Source organism: Corvus moneduloides, chromosome 11 (genome assembly GCF_009650955.1).
Source record: "Corvus moneduloides isolate bCorMon1 chromosome 11, bCorMon1.pri, whole genome shotgun sequence".
Taxonomy (NCBI): Eukaryota; Metazoa; Chordata; class Aves; order Passeriformes; family Corvidae; genus Corvus; species Corvus moneduloides.
The window spans coordinates 16,852,631-16,872,717 of NC_045486.1; the positions used below are offsets into that span (position 1 = coordinate 16,852,631).

Sequence of the window (20,087 nt, forward strand, 5' to 3'; positions counted from 1 at the left end):
CAGTTCTCCTACATCCACATCAGCCCTTTCCTTTGTCATCAGCCTTCAAGCCCTTGGGTAAATCCCCACTTTCCACCATAACACCATGCCAAGGTTTCTGGGAACACACACACAGCAAATGCTGCTGGACAGAGTTGTCCAAGTACTGGAAATCTCTGCACCCGCCAGCACACGGCCTGACCCACTCACATCTCTTTGAAGGAAAGCAAAGCAACAACCCTATTTGAAAAAGAAGTTTCTACAAGAAGCATCTCTTCAGCAGCAAGGGGAAAGCTTCACAAAGCATCAGTATCTGCTAATAACATGAGGAGTTGGCAAAACAAGTCATATTCTGCATGGTTTTAGGGGAAAAAAAACCAAAAAACAACAAACCAACATAATATGCTGGCATTTGGTGTGTTTGTTTGTGTTTTTCTTAGCAACTGATGCAACATACCCAGAAATTCCCTGGGACTGCAGAGCAGTCTCCACAGGCACTCCCAGAATACTGGCTGAAATCTTTTAAGCTGAACATCTGATGTTGATTCAAAGAAAATTAAATGGAGCATGAAATGGAGCATCAAAATGCAGGAATCCAGAGGTACTGGAAATTAGTCTGCAAGCAGCAAGAACTAGACAGCTCAAACATGAAGCTAAAAGGAAATGAGGTGATTAAGGCAAGGCAGAAGATACAGCTTATTTCAGTCAATAAGAGGTATCAGATAAAAGCAGCATTCTAACAACTAAGATAGACCCATAGGGAATATTGATAAGCAGGCAAGAAAGCTGAAAGCAGAAAAAGCTGGAATTTGAGTAAACACGAACAGGCTGTGGAAGCAAAGTGTGCTGAGCTGTCACCTTGAAGGAAGAAAACTGGGATAAACCCTGATAAACACCCCCAGGGGCTTATTAAACACAACAGCCAGCAGCGAGACCAGATGAACAGGGGCTTAGAAAGAGACCAATATCCTCATTAACAGTAAGTGGATTCCTACTCACAGGAATCCCATTAGATGGGATGAGGGCAGCTGGGATTGTACCCACTTCCAGAACAGCCATGGGCACTGTGAGAGAAAAGCCATACAACATAGACAGTGCTGCTGCTTAGAAAGGTGACTGAGGTTTCAGCCTTACTTTTCGGACCAAAAGGTGTCCCTGCAACAGCTTGGCACCAAAGCACACCTGCACAAACCATCCTGAGAACAGGCACACACCAGCAGCAACAGGGCCTGGGAAACGCAGGAGGAGGAATAAAACCACACACCTTTCCTAAATACTGTTTGTACCAAGCCATGCACCCTCTTCCTTGGCCAGCCCCAGCAGGAGCTTGCTGCTTCCAGAGCCTGCTCCCCGAGGCAGGAGGAGTCTGACTCTGCTTTGCACTAGAGTCCGTCTCACCCAGTCCTTCCTAGAAAGACTCAAAGTACACAGATTAACCCAAATACCCTCCTACACCTCTGTTGCTGGTCTCCTCATTATGGTCTGCCCTTTGTACACTTTTTTTCCTACAGGACAGAGCCTCACCCAGCAAAGCGCTGTGGGTCTCCAACAGGACAGGCCCCATTTTCAGTTTTACTTTGACTCAGCTACATGTGATCTTCACAGCAGAACAGGAAGATCTTGTACAAAGGCTCTTGCAGGCAAAAGGAGGAACCTCTGGAAACAAGAACCAGCACAGGCATAAACAGAGAAATAAACAGCACAGCATAAACATCCAGCACTCTATCAGTCAGCTGCCCCTTGGCAAACTGTGCCATGAACCGCTGCTGGAGCTTCACATCAGGCCTTTCTTCTACTGACAAAGCAAGGGCTGCTGAGCAATCCTGCTGTAAGAGGAGACCCCTTAGAGCATTCTGCTTTTAAATATCCACTTCACTCTGTTGCACACAGCAGCACAGTGAGTGCTGTGCTCAGCACAAAACAACATGCAGACACGGCCCCAGGAAATCTGGCTGGCAGCAGCTGGCAGGAGTGGAGGGTCCTGGGTGCTCCTGCTGCTTCCCTTCCCTCTGCAACCTCCACCAGCCACAGAGCAGGCAAACTCTGCTTTCCTCTCTGGCCAAGTTCCTGCCCCTGTCATCCTCCTCCTCCTCCATTTTCTCTGACAGCCCAAGCCATCCTTTTTCAAGCAGCAAAATGCAGTTTTTCCACAGCAAATGCCTGCACAGATTTTGGCTCCACCAAAAATGCAATGCATTTAATTTCATTTGGATGGTATTTCCTTAGCTGTAGCCTGTGGAGGTGACAGCACTCCCAGCTGTCTCCATGTGGCTCCTCCGTACCTGACTGTGGCCAGCATCCCTGTGATCCCTCAGGAATGTCACCTCACTGTCAGGTAAGAAAATCCAGACTCATTGTGTGCAAGGGGGTAGAGCAGGCAAAACTTATGCCCAGACCCCAGAACAATTAAACACAGAAAAGTGACCAAACACTCCTACATCACAGTCATGTCAACAACAGGAAAATGATCCAGGTTCTGCCAATCTTAGCCTATTCTGGGACAGTGGTTTAACTAAACACCAAGCACCACAGCAGGAGGCTCACTGGCCAGGAGGTTGTCTGGGTATGGCAGACATTCCCAGTCACTATAAACTTCTGAAAACTTCAGTACAGTTTTTTTTTAGAAGTGCAGATATAGAACTTGTTTTTTACTCCAAAATCTTCGTTTGGGAAAAACATACCACCTGAGAAACCTACGAGATAAAAGCTTTCCACAACCTACAGTCCCGCTTACTTTCACGACCTCAGGAAACAGTTCCAAGGCTCAGTGTTTTTCTGCCTTTCCCTGCCTAAATGCTACCTGCTCCATGGCACAGGTGCTTTCCACAGCCTCGTGTTGCCCATGGAACACCACGAGAAAGACACCAAGGCACCACATCTCCCACAGCCCGTGGTCTCCTCCCTCCTGCAAGAGGCTTTCCTGTCAAGCAGTTTGGGATTCATGCCCTGCTGGTTTGAGACCCCGCATCTACTGGAGCCACCACCCAGCTACAAAATCCTCTGGTTAACTCTGCTTCCCTGTTCTGGAATGGTCAGCACTGCTTCTTGGAGCCCACATAAAATCCAGGCACACAGCAGCTGGGGCAGAGCTGTATGTGCTCCATCGCCCACACCCATACAAAGCAGGAAAGAGGGAATTTAAAATCACTTCTGCCCACAGGCAAACCCTAAAGCTTGGTTAATGCAGAACAGCTGTTAACAAAAGTTGTTTACTAAAAACATCTATAAACATTCCTGGTCTTTGAATAATTGTCCTGGAACTAAGTGAAAACTCGCTACCCTGCTCCAACAGCACATCATTAATTAGCACATGTAGAGCACTAGTGCTGTGGATCAGTGGGATTAGGGATTTACAGTAATTATGGGTTGTTATTTTACACTACACGACAGACCAATCACTCCCAAAGGCCCTGAAACAGATAATACTGGTGCTCTGCTGGGCAAAACAAATTTTGACTTTCTTATCTCACACGGGATGTTGTGTTTCATGGCTTTCATAAACACACTGCAACTAACACTAAATGATTGCTGGCTGTTACAATAAAACTTAATGCTGCAGGATATTTAAATTACAGCAATTTACAAAACCAGCATTCCAGTGAGAGCCGACCAGGGTTTGATAACTCATCCACAATAAGTTAGCCAGTGCAACAGTTTTATTGTGATTTGATAAATTTTTTCAAAGTCACACGCTGTACAAACATTTGATTTGGGTTATGGGTTTGGTTTGGGTGGGGCTTTTTTATTTCAAAGTGATTGGAATGATTAGTTTTTCAATTTATTTTGAAGTAGCAGGACGAGAACAGCACCCCAAGTTCAATAGTTGGTCAGCACACGGGATTCATTGATGAGCAGGGGCAGTTACAAGTGCATCCTCAGGAGGTCTGGAAATGTCTACATTCTGTACAATAATAAAAATATAGAGAATATTTATCATGCAGCAGTAAGACCAACAAAAACCACCAATCAGATCCCTTCATAAGTACACGGCTGGGTTGATTGAGAAGCAGAGATGTTTTTAGCCCCCACACCCCGAGAGCAGGTCACTGTCCCAGAACAAGACAGCAGGAAAATGTATTTACAGTGATCACTGCTTCCTTGCTGACAGCACTACCCAAAGCTCAAGTCAGTCACATTTAAGAGGAAGTCTTTTACAGGCCCAAGCAGGAATCCACCTAATCATGTGCTTCAGCACAAACACATCTATTCACTGAGCAACTTTCAGTCTTTTGCTGAAATGCCACATGCTTCTGTGCCATTTTTAACACGTTTATGTTACAGGCAACATACCACCTCTAACAAAATTAAAAATATGCTCTCAGACACCTTAACCATTCAAGGCTGATCACACCAACTAGATCTCCCCTCCTTTTGCAGAGGCTGCAGAAAAACAATGAATAATTGAATGATGCATTGAATGTCAAAACCAAATGAAACCAAGACCCCAGTGCAGCCAAACACGTCAGGAATCACATCTGCTTTGTCACCACCTCCTGCAAGTCCCAAAGCCTGTGCAATTAATATTCTCCTTCCTACCAAGAGAGCAGACCATGATAAACTGTTCTGAAGTTTCTTACAAGACCCGTTTTAGGCCAAATCATTGCCAATTCTTCAAACTTCACACTGATGGGTTTTATTAGTCTTAACTTGTTCCTCACTGTGGTAAGCCAGCTCACCTTGCACTAATATTCTCCCTCCCCATATCCCCTCAACAAATAAAAAAAGAGATCTGGCTATGAGTAATGCCCTCTCTGTTATTCACCAACCAAGCCAGATGTGCAAAGCAGACATTTCACCCCAGCACTTGTTTTTTGGCCCTAGGAAGGGACCCAACAACAGCTAAAGCAACTCCCCTGAATTATTTTCTGTAAAAGACTATAGACTCCTTCATTGGAAAAGGTCAGAACTTCAGCCACTACAATGCTGACAAACACAAGGCTCCAATCTGCTCCAGACAAATCACCATGGTACTCTGAGGTTCACACATACCACAAACACTCCAGAGCTTTGCCTGCTTTCTGCCATGTGAAAATAGATGTTTTCAGCTGAGCCCAAAAGGAGGGCACTGTTCTGGAGCACAGACTACAAGTGACTGGTGGGTCACAGAACAGCACACTGGGCAATTCTCAATCCAATGGTTTCATTGTTTAACAATGCTGTTGTGTGACACTGTATTTAATTAAATGCTTTGACTTCAATAGACTACTTGAAAACTTAATTTTACAGAAGTAATTAACATTTTCGTAGGTGATTTAAATGAAAGCTTTTGAAATTTTCATTGTCCTCTGAGCAGCAATTAAATGCGGACAGGACCCACTTCATTCAGACCCACTACCTGAACAGTGTAACATCATCCATATTCACCAGGCTGGGTTTCCTTTGGGGCAGAGGGAGACGAGAATTTGAGGGGTTTTTATGAAAATGCCACTACTCCTTTTTTTATTTTTATAGAATTCATTCACTCAAATCAGTCTTGTGTCTTTGAGTCCACTGCAATGGAAGTGTCTTCATGATCCTCTACATGCACCTGAATACAGCCACCCCACACCAGTTGCCAGCGTGGCCACATCACTTGCTAGACTTGTGGAGAGTCCCTTGGGGATTCAGGCAGAGCTTTCCCCCTTGAAATAAACCTCTTTAGTTAGAGAAGTGGCATTTTCAGCAACATTTCAGCAAGCTGTAAATTCAGCACAGATATTTTGATCAGCCAAACTAAAGATGTTCATCTACACCATTTAACACAAATAACCTACTGCTCTGAGACTCTCATGGATTTTCACAATGCTTCTCCAGCTTTAGGTACTGCAAAAACACAGACCAGATTTCCTAAACATGACAAATCAAACTAAGATACAAAATGGCAAAGCTGAACAACAAGCAGAAAAAGGAGGAGAGGAAATATTCAATGCAGTTGTTGAAGACAAAATGTCCAAAAGTCAGTATTTTCAGAACTTGGAATACCCAGGTCATTAAAACAAAACTTCTTTGCAGAAGAATTCAGCAAAGAACTCCAGCATGAATTCTGCACAGGAGTGAACCCTCAGTTATGAAAGGCACTTTGTGTCACATGCCCTCTTGACTACACATATAAAACCTTATTTCTCACTATATTCTTTTCACCATAAACTGTTGCTCTGAAAACCACCAAACACAGCCCTTTTTTCTCATGTTTTCAAACTGACTTCCAATTCACCAGTAGGCACTGCTCCTAACCTCAGCACGGAATCACTGCCATGCCTGGTGGCATTAGCATGAGCATCTGCAAGGGAACCAGAGATCTTTAATCATGATGCATTTCACACAACTTTCATGATGCAGCGAAGGAGGAGCTTGGCACAAGCAGCAGAATCAGCCTGAGCTCAGGTGAACACTGAGGAGCACAGAGAGCCTGTGCCTGACGCAGGCAGGGCACGGAGCTGCCCCCATGGGCCAACATCTCTCCACTTATATTTCACAAACACGCTCAATTTCCTTCCCCTGGTTGTCCTGCTGTTTCTCGAGATCTAGTCTTCCTCTCCAGCTTTGGCTTAAAACACAGGTGACATCATAAATTCCTCTTTTTCATACAGCAATAACCACAGTGATGAAAAAGCTGATGATTTCTCTCCCCAGAATAAGCGTGGCATTCGTAACACAACTGTTGACTACACCTACTGCTGCTGAGTGACAAAGCCTGGCAGAACTTTATACAGTTTTTAGACTGACACCACATCTTCAAATTCTCATTCATTTCTCAAAGATAAACTATTCCGGCTAGAACTCATATATAAATTCGGTCAATAAAAAATTTGCTCCCCCCTCACAGTAAACCAGTAGCAAAGCTTCACATGTAAAATAGAATACACTCAGCTGAGTTATCAAATCAATTCTAGCCACAAGGACAATGGAAATCAACTCAGACAGTACATCAAGTTCTCCAATTTGAAAAATATTCTTACCTCAGGTTTATCTCTGTGTGTGTTTACAGCTTCGACATTCAGAAATATAGATTCTACTTTACATCCTGTTGATAGAAAACACATTTTTAGATACATCTGCTTTAAAAGCGAACTTATAAAAAAAGTACAATCTAACTTTGAGTTGGTGAAAGTTAATCCCTTTTCCCTTCTGATTTATACCAGAATTTCCTGAATTCTGGAGAGCTAAAGCTACAGAAATTAATCTGTTCCACCTGGATGAATATTATTGTCAATCTGATAAACCATCTCCTCACCTTAGCTTTATCATTATTTTCTTTGAAAAAAATTATTTTTTTTAAACATACACAAACATTCACTGAGAAAGTTATTTGTAACTTTTTGTGTTTTAAACATCCTAGACTTCTATATTACATGGAAATTCTAAGAAGATAAACGCTGCTCTCATTTTTTAAACATGAAAGCAACTACAAGAAGGTACAGTGTGTGTTGTCAGCAACCCCCATTCCTCTACACGTGCAAAGCAGTTTTAACACCTAAAGCTAAACAGAACTTCAAAGCTGACTCCTGAAAAGGAACTTCTGCTTTGCATTCAAAAACTCAAAATGTCAGTGAGGCAAGAAAAATTAAAAAGTGAGAATAAACAACTATTTCCCAGGTAGTATCAACTGACCCACTTAGAGAATGATATAACTACTCACTACTCCATGGCCACAGCACTTCAAGCAGTATCTGATTGCCAAACCCTGGCTTCTCTCACACAAACATGACTTTTACAAGCTACCACTACCCTACACAACATCCATTAATAGTCACTTCCTCTGACACACCAGAGTCCATCCTCTATCACAAGAATGTTTCCAGATTTTTCTCCTCACTTGTTCTCTAAAGCCGTAACACACTCCATAGAATTGCTACATGACAGAAAAAGGGGATTTCCTTAGAAAGCCACTGCACCTTAAAAAAAATAGAAATAGATTAGTAAGGCCAGGATTTGCCTTCCCTTAGGAAAGCCTGTTCTGAGACAGCCCATTTGTCAGGAACACTGTGAGCAACCACTGTGGGAGGGCCAGAATGCAGAGAAACAGTGAGCCATAAAACAGATTTTAAGGAGGAAAAGCAGACATCTCCCAGTGGAACAGGATCCTTACTCATCCTTCTGTCCACAGACCCACTGTGACCCTTGAGACCAAGCCAAGACAAGCTCTGAGCCCTGCTGCTGGCCTTTACTCATGACTGTTACACAGCAGACACTGCAGAGACCTCTCACGAGCTGAGTTTAGATCCAAAGAGAGCATCATGTGGAAAGCTTTAAATATAAACTAAAGGGACATGCCTTGCTCCACAGTAATCACCATGTGCATATTCCCAGCTCGTTTTTAATTACTGATGAGCACGTTCATATCCACAGCAAGCTGCAGTTTCTCTTTCCATAGACCACCACTGCCCTGGACTGCTGGGTAAAAGTCTCATCTACCCTGATCCAGCTGTCAGGCTGTAACAGATGTTCCCCTACTGCAGATCAGATCTTAGGGTGGGAATGCTGCTCCTCTCCAACACCAGGAAGAGCAAACCCCCAGGGGAGGCATTTCCCCAGAACAGGCTTAGCTGGGAGGTATCAAACCCCCAGGTCTGACCCTGCATCCTGCCTGGCTGGAGCCAAGCGACACATCAGCTTGGAGCAGTGCCATAGACCAGTACTGCAGAAATAATTTGCACAGTCCTTGTGTTTTCAGATGGCTGAATTCCAAAACATAGGTTGGCTGAAATGTGCTCATCAGATACATGTATCAAACAGTTTAAAAAGGACAATGGCATTTCTTTCACTCAAAGTCAAAAGGGCAAGGACAGTGTTTCATACCACTTTGTTTCCTTCCTCAGTGCGTGAGCAAACACTGCAAACATCCAGGCCCCCTTAAAATTTATGAACTGTCACCCAACTTCTCTCCCCCTCAAAAAAAGAAAGGAAAACAGCAACAACAACAAAATCACCAGAGAACCCCCAAAAACCCAAACTGAACCCCAAAACAAAACCCTGCTGTGGAAAACAGGCAGAGCCGAGCAGGTCAGAAGAATCCAGTTTTAAAAAACCCAAGTTTTAACTGCGCTGAATCTTTATTTTCAAAGCCCCAGGTTGTCATGCAAGGCTGGGAACACCAGGTGTCAGCACAGCACAGGCTGTCGTTCCTGTAGGAGGACACTGCAATCAAACCACAAAAATTCCTTCAGACAGCTTTCCCAGTGTAGCAGCTACTTTGTTTCATAATATTCTTTGTTTCAACTTGATTTGAAACTTAACAGAAAACAAAGTGCAGATGTAGACCTTTCCTTTTCAGAGCTGACAATCAAAGACAGCTTCCAATTAATGACTGAACCAACATTTTTGGGCAATCCATTTTGCCTGGTAAGCTGTACAGATAATTCTCTGCCTAAGATGATCTTCTGAAGTGGGATATCAGCAGATACAACTCAGCCATCACTTAACGAAAATGAACAGCAAGCACACACTAAGCTGAGCTGGGAACACACACAAAACCCCATCAGCAATCAGCCTAAAGCCCAAGTAGGGCACGCTGTAACCCACACCCCACACCAATCACCAGGAACAGCTGCTGACAAACAAATGCCAACATCAACAAACAAGGTGAGTTCATGTGGTACTGTGATGGTCCATGGAAAAAATACTTCAGGAAAAGAGAACAGAGTTATTTAAGGCTAAGGGAACACATTTGTGTAGATTCATCATTTTGCAAGATGAATTGTGCCTGTCTTCTGAAAAGCAGTACCCTCCAATACATCAATAAAAACTCAGATCTTGCTGTACCAGACGTGTAAATGCATGGTTTGCCAGAAGAATTAGTGAAATAGAGTATGAACTGAGCACAAAACTGTCCCCTCCAGCAGTTACAGCCACTGGTGGTTTCAGCCCTTCAGCAATACATACATGCTTCCTGGCACAAGGCAAAGCACGTGTAATCCAAAGGATTCATTTATTCTAACAAAGCTCCGTAGGCATCATGCAATGTCAAACCTAACTATTTTAAAGCAAAATAAAGTGTGTTTTAAATGCTTCACAACCTTTGCTGATGACAAAGACAATACAGCCAGACATATATTAAATATACTTAACTGCACTTACCGTAAGCCACCGGGGTTAGCTTTAAGACAGTATGCAGTGGGCACTTCAGGTAGGGCAGTTGTTCTGAGAAATCAAACCACAAATTAGTCATGAAATACTGGTTACAAGTAACTTTTCTGTTATGTTTCAGGTCAACCACTGGAATGGCTTTTTACCTAACAGTATATCTGTTTTCCTACCGTGCAACAGAGATGCGAATCAAAGCAAAAAACAAACATCACAGTATTTAAGTGAGAAGCAGCCCAGTAACATCAACTAACATGTTTCACATGAGGGTCAAATACGAAAAATTACACTTGGGTACTTGCCTAGCAAAACCAGCCTCTGATAATACAACAAATTGTCAGAATTTACTGTTTGGAACCTTAAGTAGTAAATTTTCAAAAAAGCAGATTGTTCGTACTGTATCAAGGAAGACTTACCTGCGGGCTTGTCAAGGAAGTATGCAAGCAAACAGCGCATGACAGCTTGGTGACAAATGACAAGCACATTTTCCTGCCTTTCAAGTTCCATAATTACTGGCTCCAGCCTCTGAACAAGATCTTCATAGGACTGGGAGGGGAGGAGAAACACACAGCACATTAAAAAGGGAAAACTCTTTGAACAGTATATGTATGAAGAGGGGATCTTACTTTCATATTAGTCATCTTCTAAATGTTTAGTGCACAGACAAATACTGCTGTAATAATCTTCCTTAAACTAAGAACACAGTTCAGACCTGAGCATACACGTAACACATTTTATTATACACATACCAAAACAAATCTCTCTCACAGAAAAGCTTTATTAAATTAGCCCTTTAATCAAGAATTTCCAAAAAATCCCTAAGATTTAATTCACGTCTGCAAATACGAGTCTTGCACGTTATTTTCCATAGCTCATCTTCAAAAGCATCTCTCTTCCAAGCACAAATCTAGGAAGCCCAGCCAAGAGTCAGCATGCAAAGAGTTCACAAAGCCTGACTTGCCCAGTCTGCCCTTTCAAAACAAGCCGTGGGCACACTGAACTGGCCTGGTGATGGCAGCCACCATCCCACCGAGAGTCAGCACAGGGACTCGCTGGTGACCTGTCCTGCCTGGCCGTGCACAGGGAATTGCTGCTGCAGGTGAACAGCAGGGCTCCTGCATGGGCACGACTCAGTTAATTTTCACACACAGGGTAAAGACACTACTTCTGAAATGTGCCAAGTACATCCAGAATGTGTCATGTACTGCACGTGTGGAGAGCTCAGCCTGTCACCCAGCAGGGCAGGGACCAAGCGCAGCAGAAAGCCTTTGCCCTCGTCCCCAGGCAGGACAAAGTGGCACTGCTGACTGAGCCCTGGACAACAGAAAGCCCCCGGAGAGCTGTGCAAACCCCTCACATTGTTACCAGACACAAAACTGCCTTGGGTAAAGGAGACCAACTCATCCCCATAAGGCACTGAGGGAGTTTGAAATGCTTGTCACCATTCCCAGGACCGAACTGGTTTGAAAAACAAACACTCCTTGCTCAAATGGATGAGGAGAACTTTGCAGCTTAATGACTGCCTCATGAGCAAGGCCGGGGTCACCCTGCCAGGAACACTGCTCTTGTCACAGGGATTACTCTTGAGAAAGAAGCCAGAGCTCTGCCTCCCCACAGCTCAAGCAGGAGCAGCTGGGCCAATCCCTCCTTCCTGCTGCCCAAACCTTCAGCATCCATGGACGGCCCTGTGACCATCTGGCCATCGCTGCACTGTACTGGGGCTGCTTTAGAAAAGACATCAGCAAGTTGATTTTCCCAGAGGCAAGAAGTTTAATAATGTGGCTGGAGATGTCCCCAGCATTTCAGACAGAGCTGCCTGCAAAACAACCACCACCAAGAGCAGGGATGAATAGAAATAGGCCATCTTAGCAGCATGTTTGCATCTGCAACAGTTGAAGCCCTGCAATAATTCCTCCTGCTTTATCACTGCAGGACCAGCACAGGAATGATGCCCACAAGATCAAATCTCTCCATTATTTTCTAAATTTATTGTTTTATTTTTCAAGCCCTGAATCAAATTAAGTGGTCTGGGCTCAATCCTTGCAAAATCCTATGTGCTTTTCCATGGAGAAAGGAACAACCTTTTCATTAATTTTAAAATTTATTTTTCCTTCCAAAAGCCAGCATGCACATATTCAAGAAGACAAGGAAGCCCTTCAACTTGAGAGGTTAAAAATAGCATACCTCCCCTTTAGGGTATCTGTATCTGTATTTGTCTTGGTCTCTCAGTGCAAATTCAAGCGGGTAATTTTCCTGTATTTCTTCATATGTCATTTCTTCACACACTCCCTGTCGGTAATGAAAATGATTTAAAAAACATGTATTTCCAGCAATGCAAAAAGCAGATACCACTCTTAAATAAAACCATATATAAATAACCTCTAACAGTTGTATTTTGCTACTCTGACACACACGATGAACAGGACATTCAGCTTGACTCAGAGGTGGTTAGCAGGAATCATTAAATCCCTACACAGATGAAGTTACATATATGGGCAAGCAAGGTTATGTTTTATCTATTGCACCTGCTAATATATCTTACAGGTGCAGTTGGGAATTGCCAGCTAGCAAAAGCCCCCCACCACAAACTTCCTTCCAAGCCCAACTAACCAAAATTTCATAGCATCGTGGCTTCTACAGAGGAATGTTTTACTGGGAAAGACAAAGGAAGAATAAATTAACAATTTAATAAAACATTTACCCTCGTTTACAGGTAATGACAATTATTTCCAGCCTCTAGAGGCGGCTTCAATGATTTTCTATCCCATAAAAGACATATTAAAAAACTAAGTACTTTCTTCATCTCTAGCAATCAAAGCAACTTATTAGGCATTTAAAAGAGAAGAACTTACTGCATCTATCTCATTCAAAACCTTCCACTGCTCATAAGGCACTCCCAAGGCTTCAGCAGTCTGAATTGTCCTTTTCATCTGGCTGGTCCAAACTTTCAGATCTTTGATATTTTGCTCATTAATAAACTGTGCCAAGCTTCTGGCAAACTGGAATAAAAACCAAGAGACACTGGATGAGGGCTCAGAGCCAACACACGGCCTTCAGTTTAGAATACACGGGTTCCAGCCTCTATAAGCTCACTGTAGCTTTTCCAAAAGACTGTCAAAGTTTTTGCTAAGACATACAACATACTCCATTATCCACGAGGGACAGGAGAAAGAAAAGAAGTACAAAGAAAATACAAGTTTTCAGCAGTTCCTAGCTTTCCCTCCAGGAGTTTTCCTTTCAGCTTTAACTTGTGTACACTTTCCCAATTATCCAACTAGTGAGGATTTTACAAAAATATAGTTAAAAAATAAAGCTCTCTTGCCAACTGCTTTGTGCTGTAGGATTAAAAAGGAACTTCAGCCAACAGAAAGACAAACAGATAAAAGAGTACATACCACAACACACACAGTGTCCATCCTGTTTCCGCTACCCAAACATGCAACTAAAAAAGTCATTTAAACTCATTAAGAGGAAAAGGCTGCAGAGGAGGAAAGCTGTAATTGCCCAGCACGAACACAAAGAGAACAGAGTCACGCCTGTCTGGAGGTACTTACTTCTTTCCCCCTGACAGACAGCCCAGGATCTCCTCCTATTCTCCCCTTCAGATTGAGCTCACTCTCTCCATGTCGGCAGAGGTAGATTGACCGAGGAGTCACATGGATATTCATGAGGTAGTAGACAATCCGGCTCTGGATGTGATCCATCACTCTGTTCACAAGATAACTCCTTCCGACATCCATAATTTTAATGTAAGAAAGATCCCTTTCATGAGCAAGTTGGGAAAAAAAAGAAGTAAGATTCCCCATTGTTTCTATTAGCACGTACCACAATCTTTCCACTCTCTCTCTCATTATAAAACAAAGGGGCGACAAGCCAAAGCAATGAAAAAATCCCCAATTAGCCATGGAATATGCATTAGTCCTAAGAAACAACGCAGTACTCCAAAGGTACAGGATGAACTCTATTCCTTTCACGTGGAGCTGCTCACATCACTTTCTTTTCTGCTTCCTTCATTTGCAATTCATCCAAATCTAGATCCTACTCTTGGAAAAATACAGCCCACACAGTGAAAGGGAGATTCAGTGGAATCACTTACGTTACCACAGCTGAGTAAGATATCCAGCTATTTTTCAAAACCAGATTTCTTTTTCCCCAGGTTACAAATACTTTCCATCAGCAAGTCTTTGTCTGATTGCACCCAGGGGCCAAAAGGAATGGTCACTAATTACCCATCTCAGTTAATCCCCTCCAGAAAAACTAGGGCACCAGAAGAGTGAGGGAGTAGTCTGAAGCAAGACATTTTCTCAACTGCTCTGTGAACAGCTCTTTGTTAACAGTACTGTAATTTACCCCACCAGTACCTTCTCAGCATCAGACAGCTTATAATTTCTATTTTCACTGCTTATTCTTTATCATCTGAGCTATCATTCTAGAGCAGCCTCTAGTTTACACAAGGAAAAATGTCTCATAAGCTGAAAATAACCACTATAGGTTTCTAGTGATGCGTTTGAGACATCACACTGCCATAAAACAAGAAAACTGATAATAAAACCAAACTGAGGTAGTGAGAAACAAGCATCACCACCCTCATTCCTGCCCGTGTTCCTTGGAGCTAATCATTACTATTCCAGCCAGGCACAGCCATTAGGTCCATCACGGGAATTACACGCATGGACTGAGCCAACTGAACCGGCTTCACGCTGCTCACGCTCAATCACATTAAAATGCAGCTCAGCCTCCTCTGCAGCTCTGGCCTGGAACAAACCAGCAGCACCTGGGATGGCTGCAGCTCCAAACCCTACTCTGAAAATAGGCAGTAGTAAGAGGAATGGGGCTCCTCCTCACATGACTTATCCCTACCTTCTTTTCAAGAGTTCAAAGGCAATAAAAACCAGAAGAATGCTTTGGCATGAGGATAAATAATGTAGCTAAGGCAGTTTCCCACAGCCCTGCATCTGCAGGATAATTTTGCAAGCACAAAGAAATTAATCTAGTAGTCACATTTTTAAGACAGATGTGTTCATAAGTAACCTTAACCATGCCAACCAATTAAGTTATGCTTACAAATCACTCAGGTCTCCTCTACATACCAAAAAAACAAGTACCAACCAACCACTGTAGAAAGTCTGGAATAAATGCTAAATGCCGATTCTATCCCAGAAGAATAACAACACTCTCCAAGTGGGAAAATCAAAAAGAATATTGTCCCAGACTAGACTCACTAGCCAATTTTCCTCAAACAAGGAAGTTTCCATGCTACACCCCTAGAGTCAACACTCTCTAGTTTGCCAAAGGAGAGAGAGCTCAAGACACTGAAATACATGACTTGAAAGCACTAATCCCCAATACAGGATGCCCCAAACCTTAAGAAAACATTTTAATAATATTGTGATCATCAGCTGTGATCACAGTGTTGTTTCATGACTTACTTGTCCAGAGTTTCATCTAAAGTCTCATATGAGTTCTTGTAGCACTCTATTCTTTTCATGAAGTCTTCTGTTGCTTCATCATTACTACAATTAACATAGTCAGGACTACCCAGCTTCACTTGCTGTTTAAAATAAAACCAGCAGAACAATATTTAAGTTTCTTTCTCTTCTTCATGGATGTTTAAAGAAATAGGGAGTGGAAGAACACGACACAAAGTTTTGTCTGCAACACCATTAAAGTACATGTAAAGCAAAAAAAAACCCTATTCTTCAGAGACTTAAACTTCTGAGCTAGTAACATTCACATGGACAGGGAAAAAAAAGTGATTTTTCCATTAATGAAAGCTAATGTGGGGCTTTTGCTCTTGGAAGTTCTTATCATGTACTGCTAAAACTACTGAGCTACTTTAAAACTCCCAGTGCCAAGCAGTTAAAGCAAACTTTCCTTTACTCACCACAATGTTTGCAGCAATGACCTCTGGATCGACACATACAGACTCCACGAAAAAAGTCTTCAGTCCAAATGGGAGCCACATGAACAGAAGGGAGGAAGAAGCAAGATGCATGAAAACACCTCTGGATACTAACACACACAAGCAGCATGTTGCCCACTTGCATGCCAAGGCCTTTTTAAAAGAGTCATGTCTTAAATCTCCCTCCATTTACTCAGAAAGCTTCTCCAAACCCTCTCATCAGAAATTCCTGGCTCACCATTCCATGACACATCGTGCTTGGAAGTGGAAAATTTTTGCAGCAGAAAAATTGTAGGATGGAAGAGGAAGAAACAAATGCAGAGGATGCAAGTTCAGCCCCACAAACAGTAACTAAAGCTTCTGAAATAACACTTTAGAAGCCTCTCAGCTAACAGAGTAGCCTTGGTTTAAAAGGGGCTTGTGTTTTGCTGTGTCAAAGGCTTACAGAGATTAAGTTCAGAGGAAATGAAAGATGACTGGAGAACAGCTAAATGCAAAACCAGAAGGCAGAAAGCCACAAAGTTTTCGGTTTGTACAGAACTAACACAGAATCCCCTTTGTGTTTCTGCAGCAAAGATCTGAACTGCATGAAGAACTGTATTTTAAATGCTCTTTCTGACACTGCGATCATGACCACAGGTCCAGGATGACAGAATTGAAGCCACAACACAAAATAGCTTAGCTCCAAACAGTACAAACACTAAAGATGAGAAAAAAGAGGACTGAATTACTTCTAATCACACATAATGCTTAGGAACACAAAACAAACTACTGATTAAACCTCTAAGAAGGATGTGGCTTGTACTAGTGCACTGAGAGTACAGAGAAGGGGAATTGATCAGGCAACAGCTCAGAACTGCTTTGCTTTGACTCACCTTATATCCATTTTCTTCACCAAATTTATAAATAGTTTCTCTACGTTCTCGAGTTGTATTTGTAGCATCAAAGACCTAGGAACAATTAAAAGGAGAGAAAGAAAGGAATTACAAAATCACAGCCTACGGAAAGCACTGTGTTAGTAACAACAAAAAAATGGATTCAAAGTCCCTCAGCGTGAAGGAAAGCAAATGGAAACAATTCTCCTCCCCTCTACCCCACTACCTCAACAAGCTCAACAGGAAAACAAGGACATTCTTACTCTACTCACATTCTTTTCTAAATACTAAAAATTAGTAACATTTTGAAAGCACTACTAGCAGAACTCTGGATTTGGAAAAGGAAATCAGAATTTAAGCCTAGCACACAGTGCAGGAGAGACTCTTCCTCCTAGCCCATTATCAGCATTAAATACTAATGCATAAGTTCTTAGTGAACTTATGCTACAAATTAAAGATGCTGCAATCACTCTGCTATTCACAATGGAAGTGTGAAACTTAAGGGCAGAAGATTTGCAAGTGTTGTAAATCCTACCCATGAATAACACAATCAATGGAGCCCTTTTTCTAGGAACTCAGTTTAGCTCTGAACACATCAGTGTTTTACTAAAGTATGCAGTTTGCCAAAGCATAACATTTACCTCGTGTACCCAGAAGAACTTATAGCTAATGGTTTTCCCTGATTAGTTAATAAAAACCCCAGAGTTATGTCAGTAGTCTTAAGAAAAAAAATTTTTTAATTAGTCTCAAAACACAATGGTTGAAGAACTGATGTTTTGCATCCCATTGTTAAATACTCAGGTACAAATCAATTTAATACAAGTTTCTCCTGCTCTCTTCAGACATTTCTCATGCCAGTAACACAACTGCCGAGCAATACAGAGGATACTTTTTGTTCAGCAAGTCTTTACCTTCCACTTGGAACACTATCAAATGGACACGCAAGCAAAACGGCAGATGTGTTTAATGGTACATTGTGGAGCACAGTCCTATAGTAATGTGGAGAGAAGGTGGACTTTTTTCTTGCTATTGGAATTACTCAGGCTGTGTATTATCCAGCAGACACACAGTGTTTAGTGCAGAGGCATCTCAAGAAGATGTCTTCAACAAGAAACTTACAGCCACATGCCCGTTCTCTTCACTGAGGTACTGCCGGACGTCGTTCAGCGCTGCTAAGGCACACTGTCTTCAGAAGGAGAGAATCAAAGTCAAATGCTGGTTAAGGCTATTTTTTTAAATGCACTTGTGAGCAAAGCGCCCTTCAAACGTTAGATAGTCTACCTAAAAAACAGACCTGCCTCCAAACACGGGGAAAAAACCAACAGAGGTCAGCCAAGCTACACTAAGGAAATGTGGCCGTGTCACCTTGCTCCTCTGTGTCACTGATACGGCTACACATGTCCACAGAACATCTGTCAACTTTGCTGACCAGGATACACTTCCACTGATCTAAAATAATATCACTGAATCACCCCTGCAACTGTATGCTTTTCCCAATTACCTATTCATACATACTTGCTTCTTAATTTGACTCTCAAAATGCCAAAAAGTAAATAAAATAAACGAACTTAAGGCCTTTATCTTGGGGCACTGAGTTGAAGTGGAGACACAACTGCTTTTCAGCAATCTACTTACTCCCTTTTGAGCTACTGTGTGAAAACTGCTTATGTAAAAAAAAAAATTGTTAAAACAGAGCAAAACAAAGCAAAGGTAGCATCAAGTATTAGTGACTGAGGTGAACTATCATCCCACTGCAGTCACCCACCCAGTGTAATTAGTACTGGAGACAGCTGAGGACACAAACACCAAAAATCCCCACCCTGACATACTTTACACTTGTGTTAAATCTGGATAAGAACACATTAATATGCAACTTTCTTATGTCCCCAGCATTAGCATTATGTTCCAAGTCCATTATGATTCCTAACACATCAGTAATGCTGGAGGGCAACATTAACATTGTACACGATTTACTTGTTAGCAGAACAAAGCCCCATTTATTCCCAGTAAGTACAGCCTCTTTGCAGTACCAACATAAAAGCCTGCCCATTTCAACAGCCCTTCCCTGCATTACTCCTCGATTTTGACTTCCAGATTGAAATTCATAACTCCTCTATTTACCATCTTCTGCAAGCAAAGCTTTATCTTGAAAGAGAAATGAAGGCTTTCCAATCCTGACAGTATTTCCACATCGGCACAGTTAACAGATGTCAGGAGCTGAGATTCATCACTCAGGTCTTCACTGAATAAATACAAACCCTCTTTACTCATTGCTAACCAGGCAGATCATCTCACACAGCCCATTTCATGCTACATCCCTCAACATTTAGTCTAATAGATGACACAGAGGCACATTAAAAGGTTTGGCTCTACCTGTAAGCAAAAGGTAGTGGCTTGCAAGGCTAATGCACCTCACAACTGCTCTTTATCCCAAAGGACTGGGAGGTTCTTATGCAAGCTGCTCTCCTTTGGCTTTAGCAACACTCTGCTGCTGAGGGGGAAAGGGAAGAGAGGGAGAGGACAAGGCAAAGGACAGCCACAAAACAAAGTCCAGACAGTAGGAAAGTCCAGACGTTTTTGATGTGTAAGGTGAAGCTGAATTAAGAACAAAACAGTCTTTATTTAGGCTATTTTAAGTAGCCTAAATAAATATTATTTCCATCCATCTCAAATTTCTGTTCCTCCTCATTTCATACTGCATGCTCTAAGTGCTTTCCTGAACATACTAAAAAGTACAGTGAATGTTGAAGAAAATCAAAAGACTTTCTCATTTGATCTCCTCTAGGAAAGAAGCAGCTCCCTCTTGCTCTGACCTTTCTCCTCATCTACCCTTTCTTCTCAAGGTGTGTTCCTACATTAAAGCACAGCCTCTTTCCAGGCAAGAGCAGAGATTCAAATGCTTCATCTCGACACAGAAGTTCCCTCTGGTTCTCTCCTTGCTTTGCACAGCACTAGCAAAACAAGGCAGTTTTTGAGGCAGTACATTAATTGAATGAGGCACCTGCATGGTGGCCAAAAACTCAATTTCAAGGAGAAAATAATAATGTTTGATTCTCACTCATTTGGGCAGATAATGATGAATACACTCAAAGTGCTCCAGATGAACAATTCCACTATGCAAATCAAAAAGAAAAGCAGTTATGTGGGTTTTTTTCTTTATGAACCAAACAAAAGCTCTAAAATGGGATTTTAGGAATTATGCAGCAGAAAGAGTATCTATTAGCTGATACCTTACAAAAAGATAGGAAAACTAATAACTATTTGTTAAA

General features: G+C 42.2%; 1 protein-coding gene across 9 annotated transcripts in view; it reads right to left on the minus strand.

Moving 5' to 3' along the window:
* Positions 1 to 20,087, minus strand: part of LOC116449191 (6-phosphofructo-2-kinase/fructose-2,6-bisphosphatase 4) — a 56,237-nt gene that overhangs the window by 3,741 nt on the left and 32,409 nt on the right. For 7 of the 9 annotated variants that reach the window (XM_032120419.1, XM_032120411.1, XM_032120416.1 and 4 more), the window contains exons 4-13: positions 17,938 to 18,004; positions 16,819 to 16,893; positions 15,926 to 15,982; positions 15,471 to 15,592; positions 13,596 to 13,803; positions 12,894 to 13,040; positions 12,226 to 12,330; positions 10,458 to 10,587; positions 10,036 to 10,098; positions 6,918 to 6,982 (exon numbers count right to left, since the gene is read on the minus strand). In XM_032120419.1, the coding sequence (XP_031976310.1) occupies positions 6,918 to 6,982; positions 10,036 to 10,098; positions 10,458 to 10,587; positions 12,226 to 12,330; positions 12,894 to 13,040; positions 13,596 to 13,803; positions 15,471 to 15,592; positions 15,926 to 15,982; positions 16,819 to 16,893; positions 17,938 to 18,004 (1,039 nt within the window). Of the gene's footprint in view, positions 1 to 3,617; positions 3,881 to 6,917; positions 6,983 to 10,035; positions 10,099 to 10,457; positions 10,588 to 12,225; positions 12,331 to 12,893; positions 13,041 to 13,595; positions 13,804 to 15,470; positions 15,593 to 15,925; positions 15,983 to 16,818; positions 16,894 to 17,937; positions 18,005 to 20,087 lie in introns of those variants that run through there. The other 2 variants (XM_032120412.1, XM_032120414.1) reach the window with 2 other exon arrangements.